The sequence below is a fragment of the Vigna umbellata genome, chromosome 2 (assembly GCF_029865625.1).
Source record: "Vigna umbellata cultivar VRB3 chromosome 2, Vumbellata_1.0, whole genome shotgun sequence".
Lineage (NCBI taxonomy): Eukaryota > Viridiplantae > Streptophyta > Magnoliopsida > Fabales > Fabaceae > Vigna > Vigna umbellata.
The window spans coordinates 5,210,914-5,234,080 of record NC_142166.1 but is presented as its reverse complement, the minus strand read 5'-3'; the positions used below and the strand labels follow the sequence as shown (position 1 = coordinate 5,234,080).

Here is a 23,167-nt window from a genome sequence, read left to right as displayed (position 1 = left end):
AGTTCATTTCACCAGTAACGATAATTCTAAGTAATATTTTAACATGACTAGTTAACCTGGTGATTTGCTATATTTACATATTATTAAAAATAGCTTTAGATAATTATTAATTTTTTTTTTATTGAGAAGGCAAGGATGATAGGGTGCGTGCCGGCCTATCTACATGTTATGCATACGTGTATGTATGAAAAAATTTACTCTATTAACCTAAAACCCAAAGACAAAAATACTAATTTGATATATACAGATAAAAATTATGATAAATAATTAGTGTATGTAAATATTTATTTTTTAATAAGTATTTTAATATTCGTTTATAAATAGATAGATATTATATTATTTATGTTTATGTATATTTATTATATTATAAAAAATTAAAATTAAAATTTAATTTATATTTTATTAGATTAAATTTAATTAAAAATAAAATTAATTAGTATTTTATTATATTAAATTTTAATTTAGTTTATATTATATATATATATATATATATATATATATATATAGATTTTATTTAAAAATTGATAAAATATGTTTTTTTTAAATATTTGTAAATATTCACATGTACTCACTGATTTTAAAATATCTTTAATTATCTTTTAAACTGATATTCAACTAGGAATATAACACTGTTACGAATAGTAGTGGATAAACACTATATATGCCTTATCCGTCTCATTACCATCTCTAAATATATCTGTAAATATTTTAATTTTTTTTTATTTTAATAAAAAATATAAGTTCAAAATAAATTAAATACTCCATTTGACCACTTGTAACGTTGAAGAGCCTAAAGGAGAAAATAAATTCATCAAAAGTATTTTAAAAGTTTAGATATTTAATAAAAAGTTATTTCAATAGTTTTAGATGCGAGTAAAGAAAAATCAAACAACGAGATATATAAGCATTCGAATAAGATGTATAAATTTGTCAAACCAACAATACTCACATAAAAGACCTTTTCCAAGAGGCTAAAATTATGTAATGATTAAAAAAATTGTGTCAAAACTATTAGGATAGATAAACATATTATAGTGGTAAACAGGACACAGCAATAACAATATCAAATTAACCAAATGGCAAATATATGTATAATTCTTATATTATACTAAAGGTAATATTTTATTAAGAATTGAAAGCAATAGAAAATTAGTGTGGAACGATGTCATCGAAAGCTTCGTCTTTGCATCTTTTTTCCTTTTGTCCTTTTGTTCATGGTTGACTCTTACAAAGAGCAAGTTATGGAACTTTAGGTTTTGAAATGAAGCATTGATTCTAAACACGATTTTTATAAAGGCAAGCTATGTAGCATTAATTATTCACTCCATGAAACGACGTAAAATGGATCACCACTTTTGATTTCTTTTGCAAGGTCAAAGGCTCAAAACCTAATTTCGCCAACACCATGGGAAAGAGAAACCTTGTGATGCTCTTTACTATAAAATTAAAAGTATTCAAACCATTCTTTTGCTCGTTTCAATGCATGGAGAGTTTCAAAAGCTGGGAATCAAAATACTTATGCATTTATTTAATTTCAAATATCATGTTCATTCTTTCTTTTATGACTAAGAAACAAGTATGCTTTATTATTATTATTATTATTATTATTATTATTATTATTATTATTGATTGAAGATGCGAATCTTAATAATTATATTTACCTACATGAAAATTATAAAACTCAATTGATGTTCAATTAAAATACCATATGTAAACTTGCTATAATTTGTGTGCGAAATAAATCTAACGAATTAGTCAAAATAAAATCAAAATTTCTCTATCTAAAATAAAATCCATTATTTCGGAAAGATAAAATTGACCCAAATTAAAAGTTTTTTAAAGATAAAGGTGAAATGTAAGCACCAAAAATAAAATAAAAGACTAAAGCTACATTTAATCTAATTATTATTTATAATTATTTAAAACAAAACTAAACAATCATTGCTAACAAAACTCTTGAGATCGAAGGATACCAAACCACACACACGTTAGATACGATTGGAATACTACAATTCGAATTTATTCCACTTGGTAGTGCACACGCTCCATACCACATAAATTACATTTAGTTTACATAAAGTCAAGGTTTAATAGTTCATTTATGTAACTATTATGATTATTTTTTAATTTTATACCACTATTTTTTTTTAATTTGGTTTCATTTTATTTTTCAAAAAAGGACTACCCAAATAATAGTAACCAAGTTATAAAAAAGACGTGGTATGAACAAAAACAATACATTATCAATTAAAGTTGATTTGTTGAAAAAAAAACTATATTATTATTCTTAATTTGGTGGAAGATTTAATATATGGAGTTTTTTTTTAAAAAAAATAACTAAATTAAGAATATTTAAAATAGTGAAATGACTTTGAAAAAATCATTGTATAGTAAAAGAGAAAGAAAACTTGTTAAACCTATAGAAATAGTGTAAGGATTTTGTGTGGGGGAGAGAGAATTGAATTAAATTAGAGAAGAAGAAGGTTCGGTTTGACATTTATTATGATGGTTTTTTCTAACATTGACATTAGCATTGTGTTCAACGTTTTAGTGCAACTACTACGCAAGCTCACCACATCCACAGAAAAGTAATTAATAAAGCATTTGAACATGGTTATAGTGGCGATGGATGAGCGTCCGATGAGTTGACGATGATCGAACGGTGGTGATGCGGTGGCTGAGGTAGTTGACCTAATATTAGGTTTGAATAATGGGGAAGCACATGATAGGAAATTGGAGTTTGGGTCAAAGCCAGCAGAATACAGTAATTGGTTTTGTGGTTCATGCCAACTTCAAACCAATTCATATTCAATCCTCCTAGTTGGGTCTAGCTCAGCAAACACATTTTTTTCTAAACTTCTCTTCACGTTTTTCAGTTTTTCATTGTGTGAGTTCGTTGACTTGTGATATGGTGAACTTGTCAAGATCAACCATTTGGAAATTAATTGAACGGAAAAATAGAAAAGTCAATCAATTTATCTCAACTATACATACAAGTAAAGCTAGAATTTAAAAGGTTTGAGTGTGTCTCTAACAAAGGAGAGAACAAGAAACCAATTGTATTGATAAAAAGGTTTATTACAATTAACAACTAAAAGAATAGAAGAATATAGACACGAGTGATACGTTGTCATTGAAGTGATCAAATTAATACTAATTTACAACACAATTTCAGCATTGTTAAGTTACTAGTCAAGAGAGTAAATAGAGTTAAAGTAACCCTGAGTCGTTTCCCAATGAATATGACATTGTTTTTCAATACTTGACTCTTATGAAGACTCTGAAAAGGATAATGAATGTTATGTCATGCTTAAAAATAAGAATGAAAATCTATTATAATGAATTTGATATTGAAGAATGTATGAGTTTAAGTAAATAACAAATGAGAAACTTTGAAACAATTATAATGCAATAGGCTAATTTCACTACCTTTTCAAGATAGATTCACCATTGGTTATCCAATTCAATTGATTATTGTTTGAGTTTCAAATTAATTGAAATACATTCTCATTTAACTTGAAGGTGATTATACAATTAACCAAAGCAGATTCTAAATCAAATGCAAGACCTTCCAAGATTATTCACAATGAATTCAACCAAAGTACATTTTCAATCAAATCCTATTGTGTTTAATCATGTCTATTCTTAAATCTCCAAATCAAATTAAAAACTAATTAATCAAAGTAAATTCTCAATCAAACATAGAAACCTCTAAACTCATATGATTAATATGCATGTAGATTCAAACACCTTATGCAAAAATCATTGTTTTTAATATGATTGAGAAATGAAAGACATAGAAGAAGAATAACTCAAATCAATAATCAAAAGAATCAAATTCATTAATTTAACTTAACTCTAGAATTCATAATGAAATTACAGTGGAATAGTCCTAGAAGTTTAGCCCTCCATGAATGGAGTGGAATACATGGTAAAATAAAAGTGAGAGAAATGGATGATGATTGTTTCAAATGAAGGAGTATGAGAGAATGAGTGAGTTATGATTTCTGTCTCTCCTAGATTTCTTTATATTGGATTGATTGAGCTTGGACTCTAAATATTCTACAGATAAGATCTTTTATCTTATATCTTATATCTTTCAAATATTCAACAGATTTAATCAGTTTTTAAGAATATTTGATAAATTTTTCTTGTTGATATTTTCAAATTAAATGAATTATCTTTAAATATCAACTGAATTGTCTCTAAAATTTCATTTATGTCCTTCTTAATTTTCCAAAATTACAAAAAAGCCCTTAAAATTTCTTCTTCCAACTTTAGTTGTACAAATAAATATTAAAATATTTAACATAATTTATGCAACTAAAAATCACATTTTAAACATTTTTAATTTTTAAACATGATAAATTCAATTGTCACAAATTTACTTTAAATCAACCATTTTAAGTATAAAAATCTTATCAAAATTTTAAATTTTAATTATAACATAAATGTGGACATAAATATGTACACATCAATTAGAAACAAATGTATACATGAAAAAGTAATAACAAATATAACATAACTGATATAACTGATTTTGTTTATTACGTCCCTGTAAACTTATGACAACTCCAAGATTGTCGGAATAGATGGTGGATGGCAGTACCTTAAGGTGAAGCTCTTGAACAAGATGTCGTTCACGACCTATCGGTGGCAACGACAATGCTATGATACTCGACTTCCGTTGAACTAGGAGAGATGACTTTCTATTTCTTAGAGGACCAGTATTTTAGATTTGGGCCGAGAAGGACACAGAAAACGAAAGTGGGCTTGCAATCGTCGAGATTGGATCCCCAATCAGCATCAGTGAAAGCTTGTATCTTCAAACGAGCGTGAGGAGTGAAAAGAAGACCGTCTGCCATTTGCACTTTGTAAAAGATTTCGTGAATGTACCATGTAAACGATCCAATAACGGCTTAAAAAAATTAATAAACTTAACAAATATCAAATTTCATATTTCGTTAAAATATATTCTAACAACAATAATTCTAATACCATGTAAACGAATTTAAGAACAAGAAATAAATTGTATTGATAGAAAAGTTTATTGCCCTCAACAACGGAAATAGCAGAAAAATATATATACGAGAAGCAAACATAGAGAACATATGACAAAACAATAACATATACAATTGATATAACACGAATGCATGTATACTAAAATAAACATAAAATATTTTTAAATAATTTGGTTTTACGTAAAAAACTATCATATACAATATTTTGAATTATTAGTGAAACTTTAATATTTAATTCTCAATATACAGTACTCAAATTATAACCAATGGAGGTTAATTTACCACTTAGGTAGGTAACATTCACATCATTCATAAATCCAAATCTAAAACCCTTAATTTTTCAAAACTAAAGATAAAATACCATATAACATATAATTATACACACATAAAAATATTTAAATTAAACATGTCACATAAAATAGAAGAATATCACTTACTGAATCACTACAAAAAAAAGGGCATTACCGAAGGCCAAAAGCCCTCAGAAACAGCCCGAAACCGTCGGTAAAAGGTAATTACAGACGGTTTATCAACGGCCAAAGAGCCCTCGGTAAATCCCTTGTCGCTAACATTTACCGAGGGCTTCCGCCCTTCGGTAATTACCGAGGGCCAAAAGCCTTCGGTAATTACCGAGGGCCAAAAGCCTTCGGTAATTACCGAGGACCAAAAGCCTTCGGTAATTACCGAGGGCCAAAAGCCTTCGGTAATAGTCTTTAATATGCAACATATAATAGTCTTTAATATGCACCACAAACCACAAAAAGGTACAAAAAATATCAAGTACCACTACAACTGAAATTGAGCATTAAAAAAATATTGTGTCCACTAAAACAGTCACAATCTCAACATTTATACATATCCAACAACAACCTTTAATTTATATTAGCTTTTTTTTACTGCCTAATAAAACTTGTGAAGTGATTAAAACTTATTTTAGTATAACAGTAATTAATTCAAAGATACTATAGCAAAAAAGGGAAAACAATTTGTCTAAAGTTTCCATGAAAAAGGATGTAGGGATAGTGTTAGAATGAAATAAACGTACTTAATAACTAGTTCACAAGCTTATAGTAGTGATTTCAGTGTCAACTGTAAAAACATTTGTTCTAATGAAGGAAAAGTAAATATGTAATTATAAATGATATTAATTCACTTAATATATTCTTTATATTGTATAAATATAAAGCTAAACCCAAAAGTCATGAAATCATTTAGCTGAACTTTATCTACAAGGCCACTGCATCAACCAACAAAGTCATCCCTCCATAACTTTTCAACCAACCAAAACACCATTGCTTACTTAACTAACAGAACAAAACCTCTTCCTAACCACAAAAGAACTTTAAAACAATTAATAATTCTTCCCTTGGAAAGAACAACATAGTGGGAACTCACTATCTTTGCTTTAACCCTATATCCCTTACCACTTCCTCAATTCTTCAACCATATTCTCCTTAACCCCTTCTTTTATGTATCTACTCATTGTTATCTTCTGTATAAACATTTTTCTGGACTAATTACTCAAATATATATTATTAATAATATAGTAACAATTTTCTTAAATAACAACCAATTTTAGAAAGAAATAAATATATATTATTAATATAGTAACAATTTAAATACCAATTTATCTAAAATATTTTCTATTATTAAAATAAAAAATCATTATGAATAAGAAAATGTGTTCATTCATTAACAAAATTATTCAAAATTTAAAAGATAAAAGAAATGAAATAAGTTGGATGAAGTAGGATTACTGACATAATCTTTAAGACAGAAGTTCCAAATTTGAATGGCAAGTTATTGACTACAATTTAAGCTACCATTCTCAGGTATACCAGGTTATGTTAAAGTTGTTTAGGTGTCAAAGGATTTAGCATTTATCTTTTGACTATATGTTTTGCACTAGATTCTAAGAAGTCTTCAAGAAATTATTAATGAAGCTCTGTCATTTACTTTCATGCATAGGTGGTGAATTTATTATGTTTATTTCTAGATGTGGTTGTTAAAACACACTACTATGCATACATAATGTGGTCAGATAAAATTGAAGAAGGAAGAGAGAGAGAATTGATGTTCGTACAGTGGATGGTGCACCAGAGAGAGCTAGGTGTGCATTGACAGCATATTAGACAAAGAAAAGGTTTTGTTAAATGAAATTAGAAAGCTTAAATGGCTATTCATCAAGTGTGTGGGGCTCTTCAGATTGATTCCTGTGATGGGCATGACAAAGGAACCAAGTAAGAGGAAATACCAATATTGCATATTTTAGACATCATTGACAATGCTTATCTGAATGAGTCTATTGAGAGGATGGATAAAGAGTAGCAGCAGATAAAAGGTGGAAATCAAATCAAGAGAATCAGCAATACAATAAACAGATGTTTCAAAAAGTCAGGCAAAATAACTTAAAGAAGAAAAGTGTGGTGATCTTCATGGAACCAATGGTTCTTGAAAAGAAGAGTTAGAAACTGCAGTTAAAAGTTATGCCTCTGTCGTTACAAAACTTGATGTTGCAAAGCAAGAACTAAGTAAAATTCGGCAGAGGTATGATTTATCCTTAGAAGCAAGAGTTTCTGCTTTCATGCAAGCAGCAGAAGCAGAAGATTTTGAATATCTGGAAGATGCATGGAGGCCTCAAATGAAGGAATTAGATGAGATGGGAAATCAGTTTCTGTACTGTTTAAGTTCAGAGAAAGGGAAACAAAGGTTGGAACATCAAAGACATGGAAATGAATGTTAGAAATGGAATTGCGGTGACGAAATGAAACAGATTTATGGATGGAAACAAGATAAATTGGATGCAAGCAAGCCCCTACTCCATTGATCTCAAGCGTAAGCTATAGGAAGCTAAAGTAAAACCCGCAGTAGACAAAAGAATGAACCAAAGATAAAGACTGATCTTGTTCAAACATGGCCAAGGCATATAGCATATTCAGTTAGTCTCATTAGTCAATTCATGCTCAATGCAACAAAACCTCACCTTAAATCTGCAGCATACAGAGTTAGTACTAACCAACACCTATAATAGTTGGTTTCTCACATTAGTGGTGTCTAAACAAGGAAGCAGTTGAATTTAATCACAATTTCCAGTTAAGCATCCAACAATCTATTTATTCAAATATCCTCAACGACCAAGATCCAACAAATGTTGGCACCTCCAGAAACTCTAAGACCACACAAAAAGAACACAATTTCTACCACACACAATGACAGAGACAAAACAACATGAAAATGAAAAAAAGAAAGAAAGCAAGCATCATTCAAGTACAATTTCTTCTCAACAAAAAATCAATTTTGAAAAAAAACTTACCTCGAAAGAAAAATGGACGAAGATGCTAGCCTCTGCAGACCCCGACCACAAACTTAACAAGCCCACATCACCCCAACGCTGCCGTCAAGCCAACCTCGATGACCCACCACCACTACCGCAAAACGCCAACTACCACGACCCACCACCCTGCCGAAAAGACCATGCCACCAACGACCTAAGCTCCGCGAAAGAACGCCTTACGGTGTCCAAAAACGGACTGGGGCTTTGGTATCGTTGGAGGAATTTCTCAAATTTGGGCACAGAAGAGGATGAATTACTGACAATTTGGGCAGAGGAGAGGAAGCTTACGACTTTCGTATCGTTGGAGGAGCACAAGGGAAGGGTTGGAGGGAAGGGTTTTGGGCGACGAAGAGTAGGGTTGGAGGGAAGGGTTTTGGACAAAGCACAGGGGAAGGCCGGTGGGAAAATGAATTGCAGAGAGGGAACAACTTAAAATTCTTAGAAGACATTACCGAAGGGCTCCTAGGCCGTGGGTAAAAGGCCGCCGGAAAAACGAGCATTTCCTGTAGTGAATGAGGTATTTCTTGAACAATATAATTTAAAAAATAAAAAATCATTTGTTTCTCTCCATGGAACAAGATGTTGTTAATATGAAACATATTTCTTTAAGCAGCACTTCATTCATCAAGTGATATTGGAAGATTATCTCTTCATCCAAATTTTGAAAATTTTGTATCAACTTTTTATTTTTTAAGTGACAAATGAATGCTTGAATGAAATACATAAGAATAAAAACCTAAAAACACATACAATCAAGCCTAGTCAAAGTTTTCAGATACTAATATATACTGTTTCTATTTCATTTATAACCATAATATTGATCACTAAAATGTCATTTCTATTAAAATCACTATCTTATGTTATCATCTCATTTCAAAAATAGGTAAAATCTCTACTTAATTTTTCTAACAAATATTAATTCTCGAGGGAGAATAAGAGGGGAAAGTGGTGGGAAACAGTTTTCAAACATGATTAGAAAATGGCTAAAAACAAGGAACCTCCACATAGCTTTTTCCTTCTGCAAATTTTATAAAATTACAATGAATTCTTATTGTTCGAAAAACAAAACGGTTTCGATACCAACCACTATAAAAAGAAAAGAAAATGGATGTGAATGTTAAATTTGAATGTATGAATGTAATTATCAAAGAAAGCTTAATTATAGTCTGGAACCCTATAAAGTATATGAATTTAATGATAGTTGACTGAAGACGAAGACGGGGAGTCTAAAATACATTACAGAGAATAATAATTAATGGTTTTTTTCTCATTATTTATTATTAATATAATATACATATTCGTAATATTTAATAGAAATAAAGAAAATGTACATAGTAATATTTTATAGAAATTATGAAATATTTTATAATGCACTTTATATTTATATTTAAGGGACGAGTCTCAAAATAATAGGAACTTCTTAATTTGAAGAGTGAGGTATGCATAACGGTCAACAAAAAAATCTTGGTAACAGCTTAGACCGCCTTAATGCAAACTAAGAACAATAAAACTTTGATATTTGACACCAACTAAACAAAATATTTCTATTTCACAATATAATTTAATAATATAATACTATATAGTAGAATTTTAAATTAAAAAAATAAAATAAAAATAAATAAAATAAATTTTAAATTATTAAATGGATGTTTTTTTATTTATTTAATAAGTATTAAAATATCATCACCTTAAAAGAGACGCTTATCAGAATTTAACAAAAGATTAAGGTTTTCTTAAAACTTTTAGAAGAAAACACATAAAAGAGCAAAGTAAAGAGGATTTTAATTTATAATATACTTTTTCCAAGGTTGATGATCATTTGAAACTTTTTTTTCCACGTCCACCTTACAACTACGTAAAACAATAGTTTATTATAATATTTCATTTATATTTATTATTATTATTAATATTATTCACACCCACTTTTCTTTTATTCGTATTTAACAAGTGTTCTCAAAATTGGTTGTAATCTACCGATCAATCCGGCTCACCATGAGTTTGAACCGGGTTGAATTTGAAAAAAGTGTAATTTTTTTTATATGAGTTAGTTTCCAACTCTGCTTACTTAGAACCTGGATCACCGGATTGAACTCATGGTGAGTCGGATTGACTCACACCAACCCACCTAATTTAATTTAATTATTTATTATTTTATATTTCAATATTATTAGTTAGCATTTTTTATTATATTGTAGATGGTAATAAAGAAGTAAATGTTTCTAAGAGAGAAATATATTATAAATTTATTTATTCAAGATTCTAATATTATAAATGGACAAAGTGATACAAATATTATCATTGTACATGTTTTTTTATTATGCTTGGATTTTATGATATTTTTTTTTAATTGTCTTTGTAGTTTAACATTATTTTATTGTGACATTTATTTAGATTTGAATTAAAAAAATATATAATTTTTTTATTTTAATAAAAACTTATAATTACATGAGTCCGTGAGTCAACCCATTTAACCCACCAACCTGTGTGGTGGATCGGGCCGAATTCGATTTTTTTTAGCTGGCCAATAAGTGAGCCGAGTTACCCATTTTGACAACCCATAATACTATTATTTCAATAAAATTTTACATAATATAAATATAAATTTACCCTTTATTGGATATTTTTAGGGAAAAATTATTTTAGTAAAAACCTTTAATTTGTTATTAAATATGTAGTTTGAATTTCGTTAATATTTGAAGTATCACATGTCTATTAAAAAAAGAAAAATTAACTGTGATATCATTGTACTCTTTACTCTTTATCTTATAGATTTAAAATTTTTAATGATTCTTTTAATTTTAAGTACATATTAAAGGTTACATTTCCTTGTAATAAACATCCATCAACACATGTTAAGAAAACAATTTCTTTTTTCTTATTATATTAAAAAAAATGAGATAAATATTTATTATACTTAATTACTTAATTATTTTTTCTATAAACAAAGTGTATAAAAAATGGGTTGTTAAAGTACATTGTTGCTTTTTCTAAACTGGTTTAAAGAAGTAAGTTCAATATATGTCACTCTAATTTATTGTAATCATTCGTAATAAGGTAACACGAAGTGACAGTTCATTTTCAATCAAGTGAAAGTTCATTTTCAATCATGTTATATACCTCCATTTTTCGTAGAATAGAACATGAACAAGAACATTTCACAACCTGTTTGATCCATCTTTCACTGTCATTGTTTTCCCTTATTTTGCTTCAACCATGATCAAAGGTAGCGACGTGTACGATGTTGTGGCAGCGCTTGTGCCTCTCTACGTGGCTTTGTTTTTAGCATATGGCTCCGTCCGTTGGTGGAAGATCTTCAGCCCAGAACAGTGCTCTGGCATAAACCGTTTTGTGTCTGTTATTGCAGTGCCCTTCCTCTCTTTCCATTTCATATCCAACAATAACCCTTACACCATGAACTTCAGGTTCTTAGCAGCCGACTGTCTTCAAAAGGTTGTGATCTTGGCTGCACTTTTTCTGTGGAACACTTTCACAAAATGGGGTAGCATTGACTGGACCATCACACTGTTCTCAATCTCCACTCTCCCCAACACGCTCATCATGGGTGTTCCTCTTCTGAAAGCCATGTATGGAGACTTCACAGCCACCCTCATGATCCAAATTGTGGTTTTTCAGAGTGTGATTTGGTACACTCTCTTGTTGTTCATGTTTGAATACAGAGGGGCCAAGCTTCTCATCTCAGAGCAATTCCCTGACACTGCTGGAGCCATTGCCTCCCTAAGGGTTGATTCAAGTGTGAGCTCTCTCAATGGAAGAGAACCATTGCATGCTGATGCAGAAATTGGAGAAAACGGAGAACTCCACGTGGTGTTGAGAAGCATGTCACGTTCTACGTCCGTAAACATGCCTTCTTCATTCCACAAGTCATATTCAACACCTAGACCATCAAATTTTACTGGAGAAAAACCTAATCTCCAAAATGCAGCTTTTGTGGATATGCCTCAGGAAAAGTTTTGGAGGAGCAAGAGCGACGGTTGCGGGGTTTCTAGAGCTGGTTTTGTTTACTCATACCCCTCACAAAATCTAGGGTTTGTAGGGTTTGATGGTGGTTTTGTTTCTTCACACATTTATCCAAAACCAGAGTTTCCAGGGTTTAGTAGTGGTTTGTCTACTCCAAAACCAGTGATTGCAGGGTCTAAAAATTGTTTATACACGTTTGGTTGCGGCTTGAATGCATCATCAAATTCTCATGTTAATCAGAGACATGAAATTATAAACAGAGTTGGCTCCTTTTCCACCATTGGACCTTCCAAATTTCCACTCGAAACTGCTGCTTCAAAAGGTAACACTCACTGAGAAATTTTGCATGTCATTTACCTAGAAATGTGACTGATTATACGTACAATCTTACTTGTTAAAAATGATTGAACATATATGATTTATTTTATTTTACAAAAGAGTTAACTGTGTTGGAAAGTTATTCATCTTCATGCTTTCTTAGTTACATGCATATATATCATCATTGATATGTCTAGAGACTGGCTAGTTTCAACTTTTGAGTGATTAATAGTGTTCTCAGACTATTAAAATGTCTAATAGTTAATCATTTGTGAAACAAAATTAACCACGTTTACATATTAAAGAAAAATCAATCATGTCATAGAATTATTTTTAAACACTACTTTCATATGTGTGTCAATATCTTTATATTGCATTAATATATATTTGTATTTTTCATTTGTCAAATATGTTTCATGAATTAATTCTATGAAATATAAAAAATATAAATATAATATTTGATACATATAATTTTTAGCATCGTATAAATACATTGACTGTTCGATTACATTAAATAATTTATTTATTACATATAATATTTGGCCAAATTATTTAATTGATAGAAAAATTAATACATATTTATATATTTACCAATGTATTTACTTAACTTCAAGATTTCAAACTTCATACTGACAAGTAACAAGTAACTAGTTTAAACATTAATAAAAAAATGTATTTTATTGCATTATTAAATTTGATGAGTATATTATTTTTAATAAATAAAATATTGAAAATTAATTTTATTTACAATAAAAAATACTGTATTTATCAAATATAACAGTAGTCAAATAATAAATATGGAAAAATAAGCGATAAATTTATTGAACGTGTACGATTAATCAATATCATATTATTGTATATTTAAGTTTCCGATTTTAAGATATGTATATATATATATGTATGTATGTATGTATAAGTATATATGTATTTCACTTTAAATTTATGGAATGTATTGCATTAATAAACATGCCTTTAATGTACGGATTTAGTCATTAATTAGTCATAATTATTTTACTGTATATTTTTCTTATGTAGATAGATGTGCATAAAAAGCTATATATCAATACGTATATTTAATAGTATTCTTTAATTAACTACTTATCATATTTAATAAATAATAAAATAGATTAATTATAGAAAAAGTGACCATTCAACAAATATAAAATATTATATGTACTCTATTGCATCATAGAGTAGTGCCTCTCATTTAATTCAAATTTATGTTGCACCTTTATTAGTTTTTGTACATTGTAAACAACCTTCTTTGCTTTGGGTCAATACGTAGGTTTTGTCCTATCTAAATACGGCCTGTTTCTTTTCACACCCCCACAAAACTCATTCTGCACCACTATGAGTTTTGTAGGTTTTAAAAAAAATTACTTCAACAAGGATCGAAGTAAACTAATATTCATTGTCAAGGTCTGTTTGATTTTTTTTTTGTTTTAAATTTATTCTAGGATAATTTCTCGATATTAAATTTCCATTAAGATTTCAAAATTTTCTAAATATGCTTTATTAACCAAAAAGGAGTTGAGATGTTTTCAATCTTGTTTTTTTAAGTGTTTATATGAGAAAAGCTTTTGAATAACCAAGATTAATTAAATTTATGGATATATTTTAAGTATGAAGAAATAATAATTTACCAAGATGTTGAAATTGATTCGATTGCATTTTCTCTTTTAGGTACTGACTTTAACTCCATATTATTTTTCAAGGAAAAGTAACAGTGACATATATTTAAGTGAAAGTTTTAAATTTTGATTAGAAAAATGAAAAAAGTTATAAATTGTGATTTGTGGAATCCTTGCCAACTGTGATTGATAACATTAGCAATAATCATAAAGTGAGAGAATTTGTAATTAGTTAAAACTTTTCTGTAGCAGTACATGAACTTGTAAGTGATGAAGAAGCAGAACATAGCGCAAAGGGGAAACAAAAAGAGGTGAAAAGTGAAGAAGTTGAGACAAACAAAAATCAACAAATGCCACGTGCTAATGTCATGTTAAAACTTATTCTGATAATGGTTTGGAGGAATCTGATAAGAAACCCTAATACCTATGCAAGTGTTTTAGGTCTCATTTGGTCTCTCATATTTTACAGGTATTTTTTCCCATCTCTTTAATGTGTTTCTAAGTGTCTTTCTACAAAACTCTTGTTAATGTATAATTAGCATAACTATCACCATTCTTTCAATCCTTGTTTCATGTGTGTAGGTGGAGCATCAAAGTGCCATCTATTATAAAAGGTTCCATTGAAATAATTTCTAACACAGGACTAGGAATGGCCATGTTCAGTCTTGGTATACGTTCTTGCCTTCCAACGTTAACCTTTTTTTTTCTTCTTTCTCACTTTTTGCCAACAAATCTGGGTTCATCTTATTATAATTCTTGAAGTGTGCATATACACATACAATGTTGTTTTGTATAATGTGGTTTATTCTTAGGTTTGTGTTATTTTATGTTGTCTGTGTTACAGTGTTTTACTCAATTACACAGGTCTATTCATGGCATTACAACCTAAGATCATTACTTGTGGAAAAACTCTGGCTTCACTTGCATTCGCAATTAAGTTCTTGGTTGGTCCATTTATAACTCTTGCAGCCTCCAAAGTAATTGGTATCCATGGAGTTCTTTTACGAGTTACAATTGTTCAGGTGAAATCAAACCTAACTGTGTTCAAACTAATCAAATTGCATTGATAACATAGTTTTTATTGTGATACCATTGTACAATTTTGTAGGCTGCTCTTCCCCAAGGAATTGTCCCATTTGTATTTGCAAAAGAATATAATCTTCATGCAGACGTACTCAGCACAGCGTAAGTGTGTTTTTTTCATAAATTTATATATGTACACTGAAAAAAAAACTATTAATGATAAGAAATGCATTTTGTTAGAAATGGATTTAAAACATGAATGGAAGTTCTAAAAGGATTTTACACTTTTTGCAGGGTTATCTTCGGAATGGTGGTTGCGTTGCCCGTAACAATAATTTACTATGTAGTTCTTGGACTTTAGTAAAAAGTTTCACACTCATAAGATGGAGCATGTATGTAGCATTTGATCTATGGTTAGATTTCACATGGAAAGTGGTGTATATTTGAAGTAAATTCTACTAATACATATGTGTGATGGTTATGTTAAAAGGCATTATTTATGGTGCAGACATCGAAGAGTTCTTCATGGATGGAATGTGATTCCTCTCTTGTGTTTGTTGCTTTCAAGAACACCTATTATGATCCATTAGAGGTAGATGGAATTGTTGTATTGTTATGAGCATAGTTATTAATTTTAAGGTGTCACACATATATTTAGAGAATGAAATAAATTTACTTATAAAATTGCAGCCAAATATGTTTTAATATAAAGAAATATTTTTATGGTGGTTATATTGATCATTTTGTCACTTTAAGAATATTGACAGAGATGATTAATATATAAAAAAGAATACTTATTTTTCGTTGGCTATAATCAAGTTATAAAAAAAAAAAGCTTGACTTTTTACATTGGTTGAAGCAAGAATTCATATAGAAATACTTTTTGGATAATGATACTTTTGATAATATTTTTTTAACAACATTTTAACATTATATATGTGTCATTCTGTGATTGGTCCAAAATTACTGTACAATCAATAATAATAATCATAAACACTAACATGGACCAATCATAGAATGACACGTAGATGGTGTAAAAATATTGTTAAAAAAATATTGTCAAAAGTATCATTATCCATACTTTTTACATCAATTACACTCTTAAGTGAGATAAAAAAAGTGTATCTTTCTTTTACTATTTTGACACATGAACATTTTTAGGAAGATAATTTCGAACAACGATGATAACTAAAGTATACCAAACATACCAAGCTACATAAAGTATTTAAAATTAAATACGTTGAAGAAGATAAATTGTTCATTGTTATCGTATTTACAACATGTTAAACTTAAAATGATCGCAAGCGTAGTTTCACATAGGAAAATGTTATTTGGACAACAAAAGTTTGACACAATTTTGACAACGGCGACGTGGCAGCTGTGCATTGGCTCAGTGAACCGGGGTGAGGGGTATTTTGGGTTTTTTCTGGTTTGTTTTCAATTCACTGAGCCAATGCACAGCTGCCACGTCGCCGTTGTCAAAACTGTGTCAAACTTTTGTTGTCCAAATAACATTTTCCTTTCACATATAATTCCTACTACTTAAAATATGTTTTCACAGTTTTAAGTAAATAATTTTATTAATTTTATTCAATAGATATACGCTTAAAAATAAACTATAGATATTTGTATGATCACACGCGCTCAAAAATAAACTATAGATATTTCTGTGATCGTATGTCTTCTTAGTATTTTTATCTTTCTTTTAAAAAAACACAAAAAGTGTATAAAAATATATAAATTTTAAAACTAAAATATCAATACCATCAGTTTTGTTTATTAAGAATTATGTGATTTTTTATTTTCTATCATAAAGATTTTCCATTCTAGAAAGAAATACGCAGGATAGGATGAAGGTTGATTCTTGTCAAACCCAAATAAATATTTTCTTGTCAATAAAAATATAAAAATTGTTTATTAGATATTTTGGGAAAAATGAGTATTTTAAAAAATAAAGATGCTAAATTTGGAAAAACATTATAGGATAGGATGTTAATACATTAACTGATTTTAGAACTGAAAATTGGATCTGTGGCTACCAAACTCAAAATTCATTTGATAGATTTAAGACTTTTTTTTTTTATAATTTTTCACGATAAACTCCGACGACAATTATGTATTTTTAAATTAAATTATCATCTTGAGACCGATTGCGACACGCAAGTGTCATTTGGAACACGATTTTAACCTTTTAAAAAAATTAATTGATTAATCTTTTCGATAAAATATTATTTTTTATTCTTAGATGAATATACATCTGTGATAGAAAAAGCTTTTATCGGTAAAGTTAATTTACTTTTAATAAAATTATTTAAATAAAGGGCACATTTATAGTTGTTCTTAATTTATGCGAAAATTTATTCTACAAAGTATTCTAGAAACAATGTTAGTTTTTAATTGAAATTAGTAAAAATAAATTCTTTTATGCGACACCTTTTAATTAGTAAAAAATAGTTATTTTTATTTGAGTAAGATGCATTTGAGTTTTCAGCTGTGTGACCAATGCATTTGAGTTTTCAGCATACATTTAGAATCTGTCAACACATAACGTGTATGCAAGTCAAGGGGACAAAACATACAAAACGATGATTGCAAACAAGAAGCATATAAGTCAATGAACCAGAAGAAGCAAATTCACAAGACACAAGCCTATGGTTTGATTCTGCAAAACATATTATACCACTACACGTGGAATTTATAACCTTTTCGATCAAGGGTGAGTCTCAAAACATGTTAATGGCTTTCTGATAAGCCAAAGATATTCCATTTGAAGCACCGAATGACAGCTAAACTTGTGGGAAATATAGTACTACAAGAAAAAGCACCTTCCACATTCAATTTCACCCACCCAACAGGTGACTATCTCTAATGCTTATTACAGAACTTACACGCTTTTTTTTTTCTCCAATTTTTCTTAATGATACCACTTTTTTTTTATGCTAATTTATGCTTTAGGAAGACACGTATGTAAGGAGAAGACCAGCATAGAAGAAGAGTCCAGAATTTTGGACTCCTCTGCCACCCTTTTCCCAAGTTCCTTTTGGTTGGTGTTATATATAAATATACACTTTCTTTTGAAATTAAACACAAGAAGAAATCAACAACTTCTTTCCTTTCTCTCACCCTATAGTTTGTCTACCCTTATTTTGCTTCAACCATGATCAAAGGTAGCGACGTGTATGATGTAGTGGCAGCCATTGTGCCGCTCTATGTGGCTTTGATCTTAGCATACGGCTCCGTCCGTTGGTGGAAGATCTTCACCCCAGAACAGTGCCTTGGCATAAACCGTTTTGTGTCTGTTTTTTCAGTGCCCTTCCTCTGTTTTCATTTCATATCCAACAATGACCCTTACACCATGAACTTCAGGTTCTTAGCCGCGGACTCTCTTCAAAAGATTGTGATTTTGGTTGCACTTGTTCTGTGGAACTCTTTCACAAAGTGGGGTAGCCTTGACTGGACCATCACACTGTTCTCACTCTCCACTCTCCCCAACACGCTCATCGTGGGGATTCCTCTTCTCAAAGCCATGTACGGAGACTTCACTGCCACCCTCACGGTCCAAATTGTGGTTTTTCAGAGTGTGATTTGGTACACACTCTTGCGGTTCATGTTTGAATATAGAGCGGCTAAGCTACTCATTCTGGAGAATTTCCCTGATACAGCAGGTACTATATCCTCCTTTAGGGTTGATTCACATGTCGGTTCTCTGGGTGGTCGAGAGATGCTAGAAACTAATGCAGAAACCGGAGAAGATGGGAATGTTCACGTGGTGGTGAGGAGCATGTCACGTTCTGTGTCCGTTGCATCAAACCTCACTGGGATTGAGATCTATTCAGAGGAGTCATCTAGAGAACCAAAGCTGGGAAGATCAAATTTTAGTGTCACAGATTTGCACCCACATGGTCTGAAAAGAGAGAGGATGTCGAAAATTCATGAAAAGAGTTTTCCAAGGAGCAAGAGCGTTGGTCATCATTTGGTTTCTCCGTATCCGTTTCTGAAACCAACAGGGGACAAGGAGACAAACAGTAACAAGGGTTTGCACATGTTTATGTCAGCTTCACCAACTTCTGATCCTAATGTGAGACATGCTGCGAATAATAGAGTTGGGTCTTACGAGTTTGAGACCATGGAATCTTCAAACGGTGTTGATTTTGCAAGCGAAACTGGTTCATCCAAAGGTATTTTATCTCACCATAATCACATTTACACGTGCTGCATGCACTCACATATTTTGTCTTTTGTCCCTGAATCCTGGATAAATGAAATACATATAGTCTTATACTTTTCAAGTAACGTACATCATGCATGTTTATATCATCAACTTTTAATAACCCTCAAACACTTGCTTAATATATACTATAACTACTTAATCTTTTCTTTTATTAACTATGTATGGTACGTATTAGTCAAAAAGTGAAGTTCTTAAAATACTTTACACTAGATAAAATTAGACTTTAAAAATTGTAGAACATAATTACATTTCACTTTTTATTTCTTTTAAACTTAAAAAAGTAATCATAACTAAAGACATTTTCCATAGGATAATTAATTCAAGAAATATTTTAATTGTTTTCATTTTAAATCAGCCCCAACTTTAACCATATGGGCTGGATATGATGGGTTTGATCACTCTATAACTTTTCATATACACTCGTATTTTTTAAATATACTTTAAGTGCATGATTTTTTTAATTTTTAAATTTTAGAAAATAATTTATTTTTAAATAATACTTTTAAGATAGATGCATACTTTTACGTTAAGAATATATATATATATATATATATATATATATACACTATGCATTTATCAATTCATTCATATTATATTACTATATATTTAATATTTTATCAACGATTCTTTTAAAGGATATACAATTAAATGCTTATGGTATTAAAATATATATTGAATTTGTTTAATCCAGTGAAAGCTATGGTTTATAGTTTAAGAAATATATTATAAATAAAAAATGATTTTCTAAAATAAAAAATAAAATATCTACTCAAATTAGTAATTAAGTATAGAGTTTAACATATAAATTAATCGGGTATCTGTTTATATATTTCATGAATATTCTATGAGCTTTCTAAGATTTTTTGTTTTCAGATATATTTCCATTTCATAAACGAATTTTTTTAAAAAGGTATTTTGATAAATATATAAACTAATTATTAAATTTATAATAAAATAAATTAATGAAATTAAAATTCACGTTTCTAATTTAAAAATAAGCTTTAATTTTCTAAACTAGTGATCAGCAATATTAAAAAACAATTTTTTTTTGTGTGCTTCTTTTGTTTTGTTCGGAACTAATATAGATACAAATTGAAAAGAAAGATGGGAGAAATTCTATATTTAATTCCTTCTCTAACATTTAAGAGTTATAAGATATAAAGGGTTTGGAAGAGACAATGAAAAAGGTTGTGGGAAAATAATATTATAATTGTTAATAGTATATAATATTACCACATGATGTTGGTATAATGTAATGTCAAATTTGCTTAATGTTATTCGTAATATTGTAATGTAATAGAATGTATCATTAAAACAGACACATTTTGTAAATGTAGTTGTGCCTGCAGATGTTGAAAATGAAGGTGTTGTATTGAGGAATCAGATGAACGGCAACAGTGAAGGAGATTCAAACAGAAGGAAAGAAATGCCTCGTGCTAGTGTCATGATAAAGCTTATTCTCACCATGGTTTGGAGGAATCTCATAAGAAACCCTAATACCTACGCAAGTGTTTTGGGTCTTGTTTGGTCTCTCATATTTTTTAGGTATTTCGTCTGTCTCTTTCTACATTGATGTATGGAAAACCACAGCCTAAAGTTAGAAAAAAAAAAATCCTTAATTATATAGTATTATCATTCAATAATCTATAATGAAAAATTTATAACTTGTGGTTTGGCTGTGATCAGATGGAACTGGAAGATGCCATCTATAATAAAAGGTTCCATAGACATAATATCTAATGCTGGGTTGGGAATGGGCATGTTCAGTTTAGGTATGTATCACTTCAACTTAAACCCTAAACAACTTTTAGGTCAAAAGTATTAATTGTGGTGCGGTTTATATATCTCTCCGATATCATTACTTCATTAGTTTTAAGCTAACATCACACATGAATGAGTTATAACACAGGTTTCTTGTACATATATCTCAATTAGAGGATTTTTAAAAATGTAGTAGTTTTCTTTTAGAAAAAATAATGGTTAGGAAAATAATTGAAGTGTGCATAGTAAATTCAATCTCTATTTTTCTTTCTTTTTTTTTATGATACATAAATTATAAGTTGTAATTAGTGTTTAGGGTGATGATTACTTTTCTTAATTAAACAGGTCTGTTCATGGGATTACAACCGAAAATCATTACTTGTGGGAAAACCCGAGCTATGATTTCAATGTTAGTTAAGTTCTTGGTTGGTCCAATGGTGATTCTTGCAACCTCCAAAGTCATGGATATCAATGGAGTTCTTTTTAAAGTTGCAGTGGTCCAGGTGAAACAAAACTCACTTTTGAATTCTTCAATTTAATTAATAACATTTAATGATTATCTTTATATGTATATATTGAAATTCTATTATTTGTGACACCATTGTGTAATTAATTTTGTAGGCTTCTCTTCCAGCGGGTATTATTCCCTTTATATTTGCCAAAGAATATAATCTCCATGCAGACATACTAGGCACAGCGTAAGTGCGTGAATTTTTTTATTATAAAAATATAGTATTCATCGAGGGGTTAAAAGCATCTATAGAAATTCTTAATTAATTTCATAAATTTTGCAGGGTTATCTTTGGAATGGTGGTTGCTTTACCAGTAACAATAGTATACTACGTGATTCTTTGACTCAAACTTTTCTTAGAAAAACAACTATGCTTTGAAGAGAAGCATTATGCTGCGAATCGAAATACAGATTGTAGTAGTGTTAAATTTAATTTTTTGTTTACATTAGGATTGGACTAGGGTTAAATTTAAACACCTTTAGTTTATTTAATTTTATTTTAAAATTTATATAATTGTATTTTCTTTAAAAAAAAAGAGACCGTTACTCTTCTCTTTGGAAACATTTTTATCTGTGAAAACTTTCTTTCATTATTTTGCATACCTTTTCAATGTATTGTTATCATTATTCATGTATCATGAAGGAATAGTGTAACCTTGTCCATTAATAATATCATCTCGTTGATTAACGACTCGTTAAATTTTGCTTTGTTGCTCTGTTTCTTTTTATTCATAACAGATATCTTTCAATATTAAATATTTAGTAGATAAATATAATGTCGTCTTTACTTATTGTTGTTACAGTAGTGATGTTATAAGAACTTTGAATTAATGATTCTTTTAACAAAGACAATAATAAAAGAATAAAATCAAGATAACATTAATTAAAAAAATTAATTGGATGATATATGATGAAGTACCAAAGTTGTATTGTGTTGGCCACTCCATATACTTCTACATGCCTTGAGAAAAAGCTGAACTAATACTATTTTTAACATTATTAGTTGCACCTAAATTTACAAAAAATAAATTCTAATAATTATAAGTTTAAAGAATATAAAACAGAGACGAAGAATAACTCTTCTGTCTAGAAAAAAGTATTGTTATATAAAGTTTATACTGATAAGCACTCATCATATATGAACTTTTTTTCATATCTATTTCCTTATTAATGAGATTAGAAACCAATTTTAAAAAATAATTTCAATCTTTCGAAGTGAGAATGCTAAGAATATTTGTGTGTCTGGTGTTTTGCTTAGACAGGCTTATTCTTTGTAATACGACACAAACCCATTCCTTGTGTAAGACAGTGATGTTGGTCGACAGTGATGGATGTAACATCCAAAGTCGTGCGTATCCA

The 23,167-nt window shown here is 29.5% G+C and overlaps 2 protein-coding genes across 3 annotated transcripts; both read left to right on the top strand.

The window, feature by feature from the left end:
• The first annotated feature begins 11,525 nt into the window (after nt 1-11,525).
• On the top strand, nt 11,526-15,902 carry LOC124831059 (auxin efflux carrier component 2-like). Its single transcript, XM_088107574.1, has 4 exons — nt 11,526-12,655; nt 15,147-15,304; nt 15,391-15,467; nt 15,600-15,902. Exons 1-4 carry the CDS (start codon nt 11,569-11,571, stop codon nt 15,664-15,666), a joined length of 1,389 nt encoding a protein of 462 aa, XP_087963700.1. The 5' UTR covers nt 11,526-11,568; the 3' UTR covers nt 15,667-15,902.
• Nucleotides 15,903-18,203: 2,301 nt separating this feature from the next.
• LOC124831057 (auxin efflux carrier component 2-like) lies at nt 18,204-22,501 on the top strand. Of its 2 annotated transcripts, none has more exons than XM_088107573.1 (6): nt 18,204-19,483; nt 20,886-21,081; nt 21,223-21,308; nt 21,643-21,800; nt 21,919-21,995; nt 22,092-22,501. In XM_088107573.1, exons 1-6 carry the CDS (start codon nt 18,463-18,465, stop codon nt 22,150-22,152), a joined length of 1,599 nt encoding a protein of 532 aa, XP_087963699.1. In that variant the 5' UTR covers nt 18,204-18,462; the 3' UTR covers nt 22,153-22,501. The 2 variants fall into 2 exon arrangements, with proteins under 2 accessions (XP_087963699.1, XP_047160900.2); XM_047304944.2 differs by having other exon boundaries at nt 18,208-19,483; nt 20,874-21,081.
• The last annotated feature ends 666 nt before the right edge of the window (nt 22,502-23,167 follow it).

Bases quoted from the DNA above. Each gene is read 5' to 3' on its own strand.
- LOC124831059 (XM_088107574.1), top strand. From the start codon at position 11,569: ATGATCAAAGGTAGCGACGTGTACGATGTTGTGGCAGCGCTTGTGCCT. The intron at 12,656-15,146 runs GTAACACTCACT...TCAATTACACAG, and splicing joins CGAAACTGCTGCTTCAAAAG to GTCTATTCATGGCATTACAA. The intron at 15,305-15,390 runs GTGAAATCAAAC...ACAATTTTGTAG, and splicing joins TACGAGTTACAATTGTTCAG to GCTGCTCTTCCCCAAGGAAT.
- LOC124831057 (XM_047304944.2), top strand. From the start codon at position 18,463: ATGATCAAAGGTAGCGACGTGTATGATGTAGTGGCAGCCATTGTGCCG. The intron at 21,082-21,222 runs GTATTTCGTCTG...GGCTGTGATCAG, and splicing joins TGGTCTCTCATATTTTTTAG to ATGGAACTGGAAGATGCCAT. The intron at 21,996-22,091 runs GTAAGTGCGTGA...TAAATTTTGCAG, and splicing joins GCAGACATACTAGGCACAGC to GGTTATCTTTGGAATGGTGG.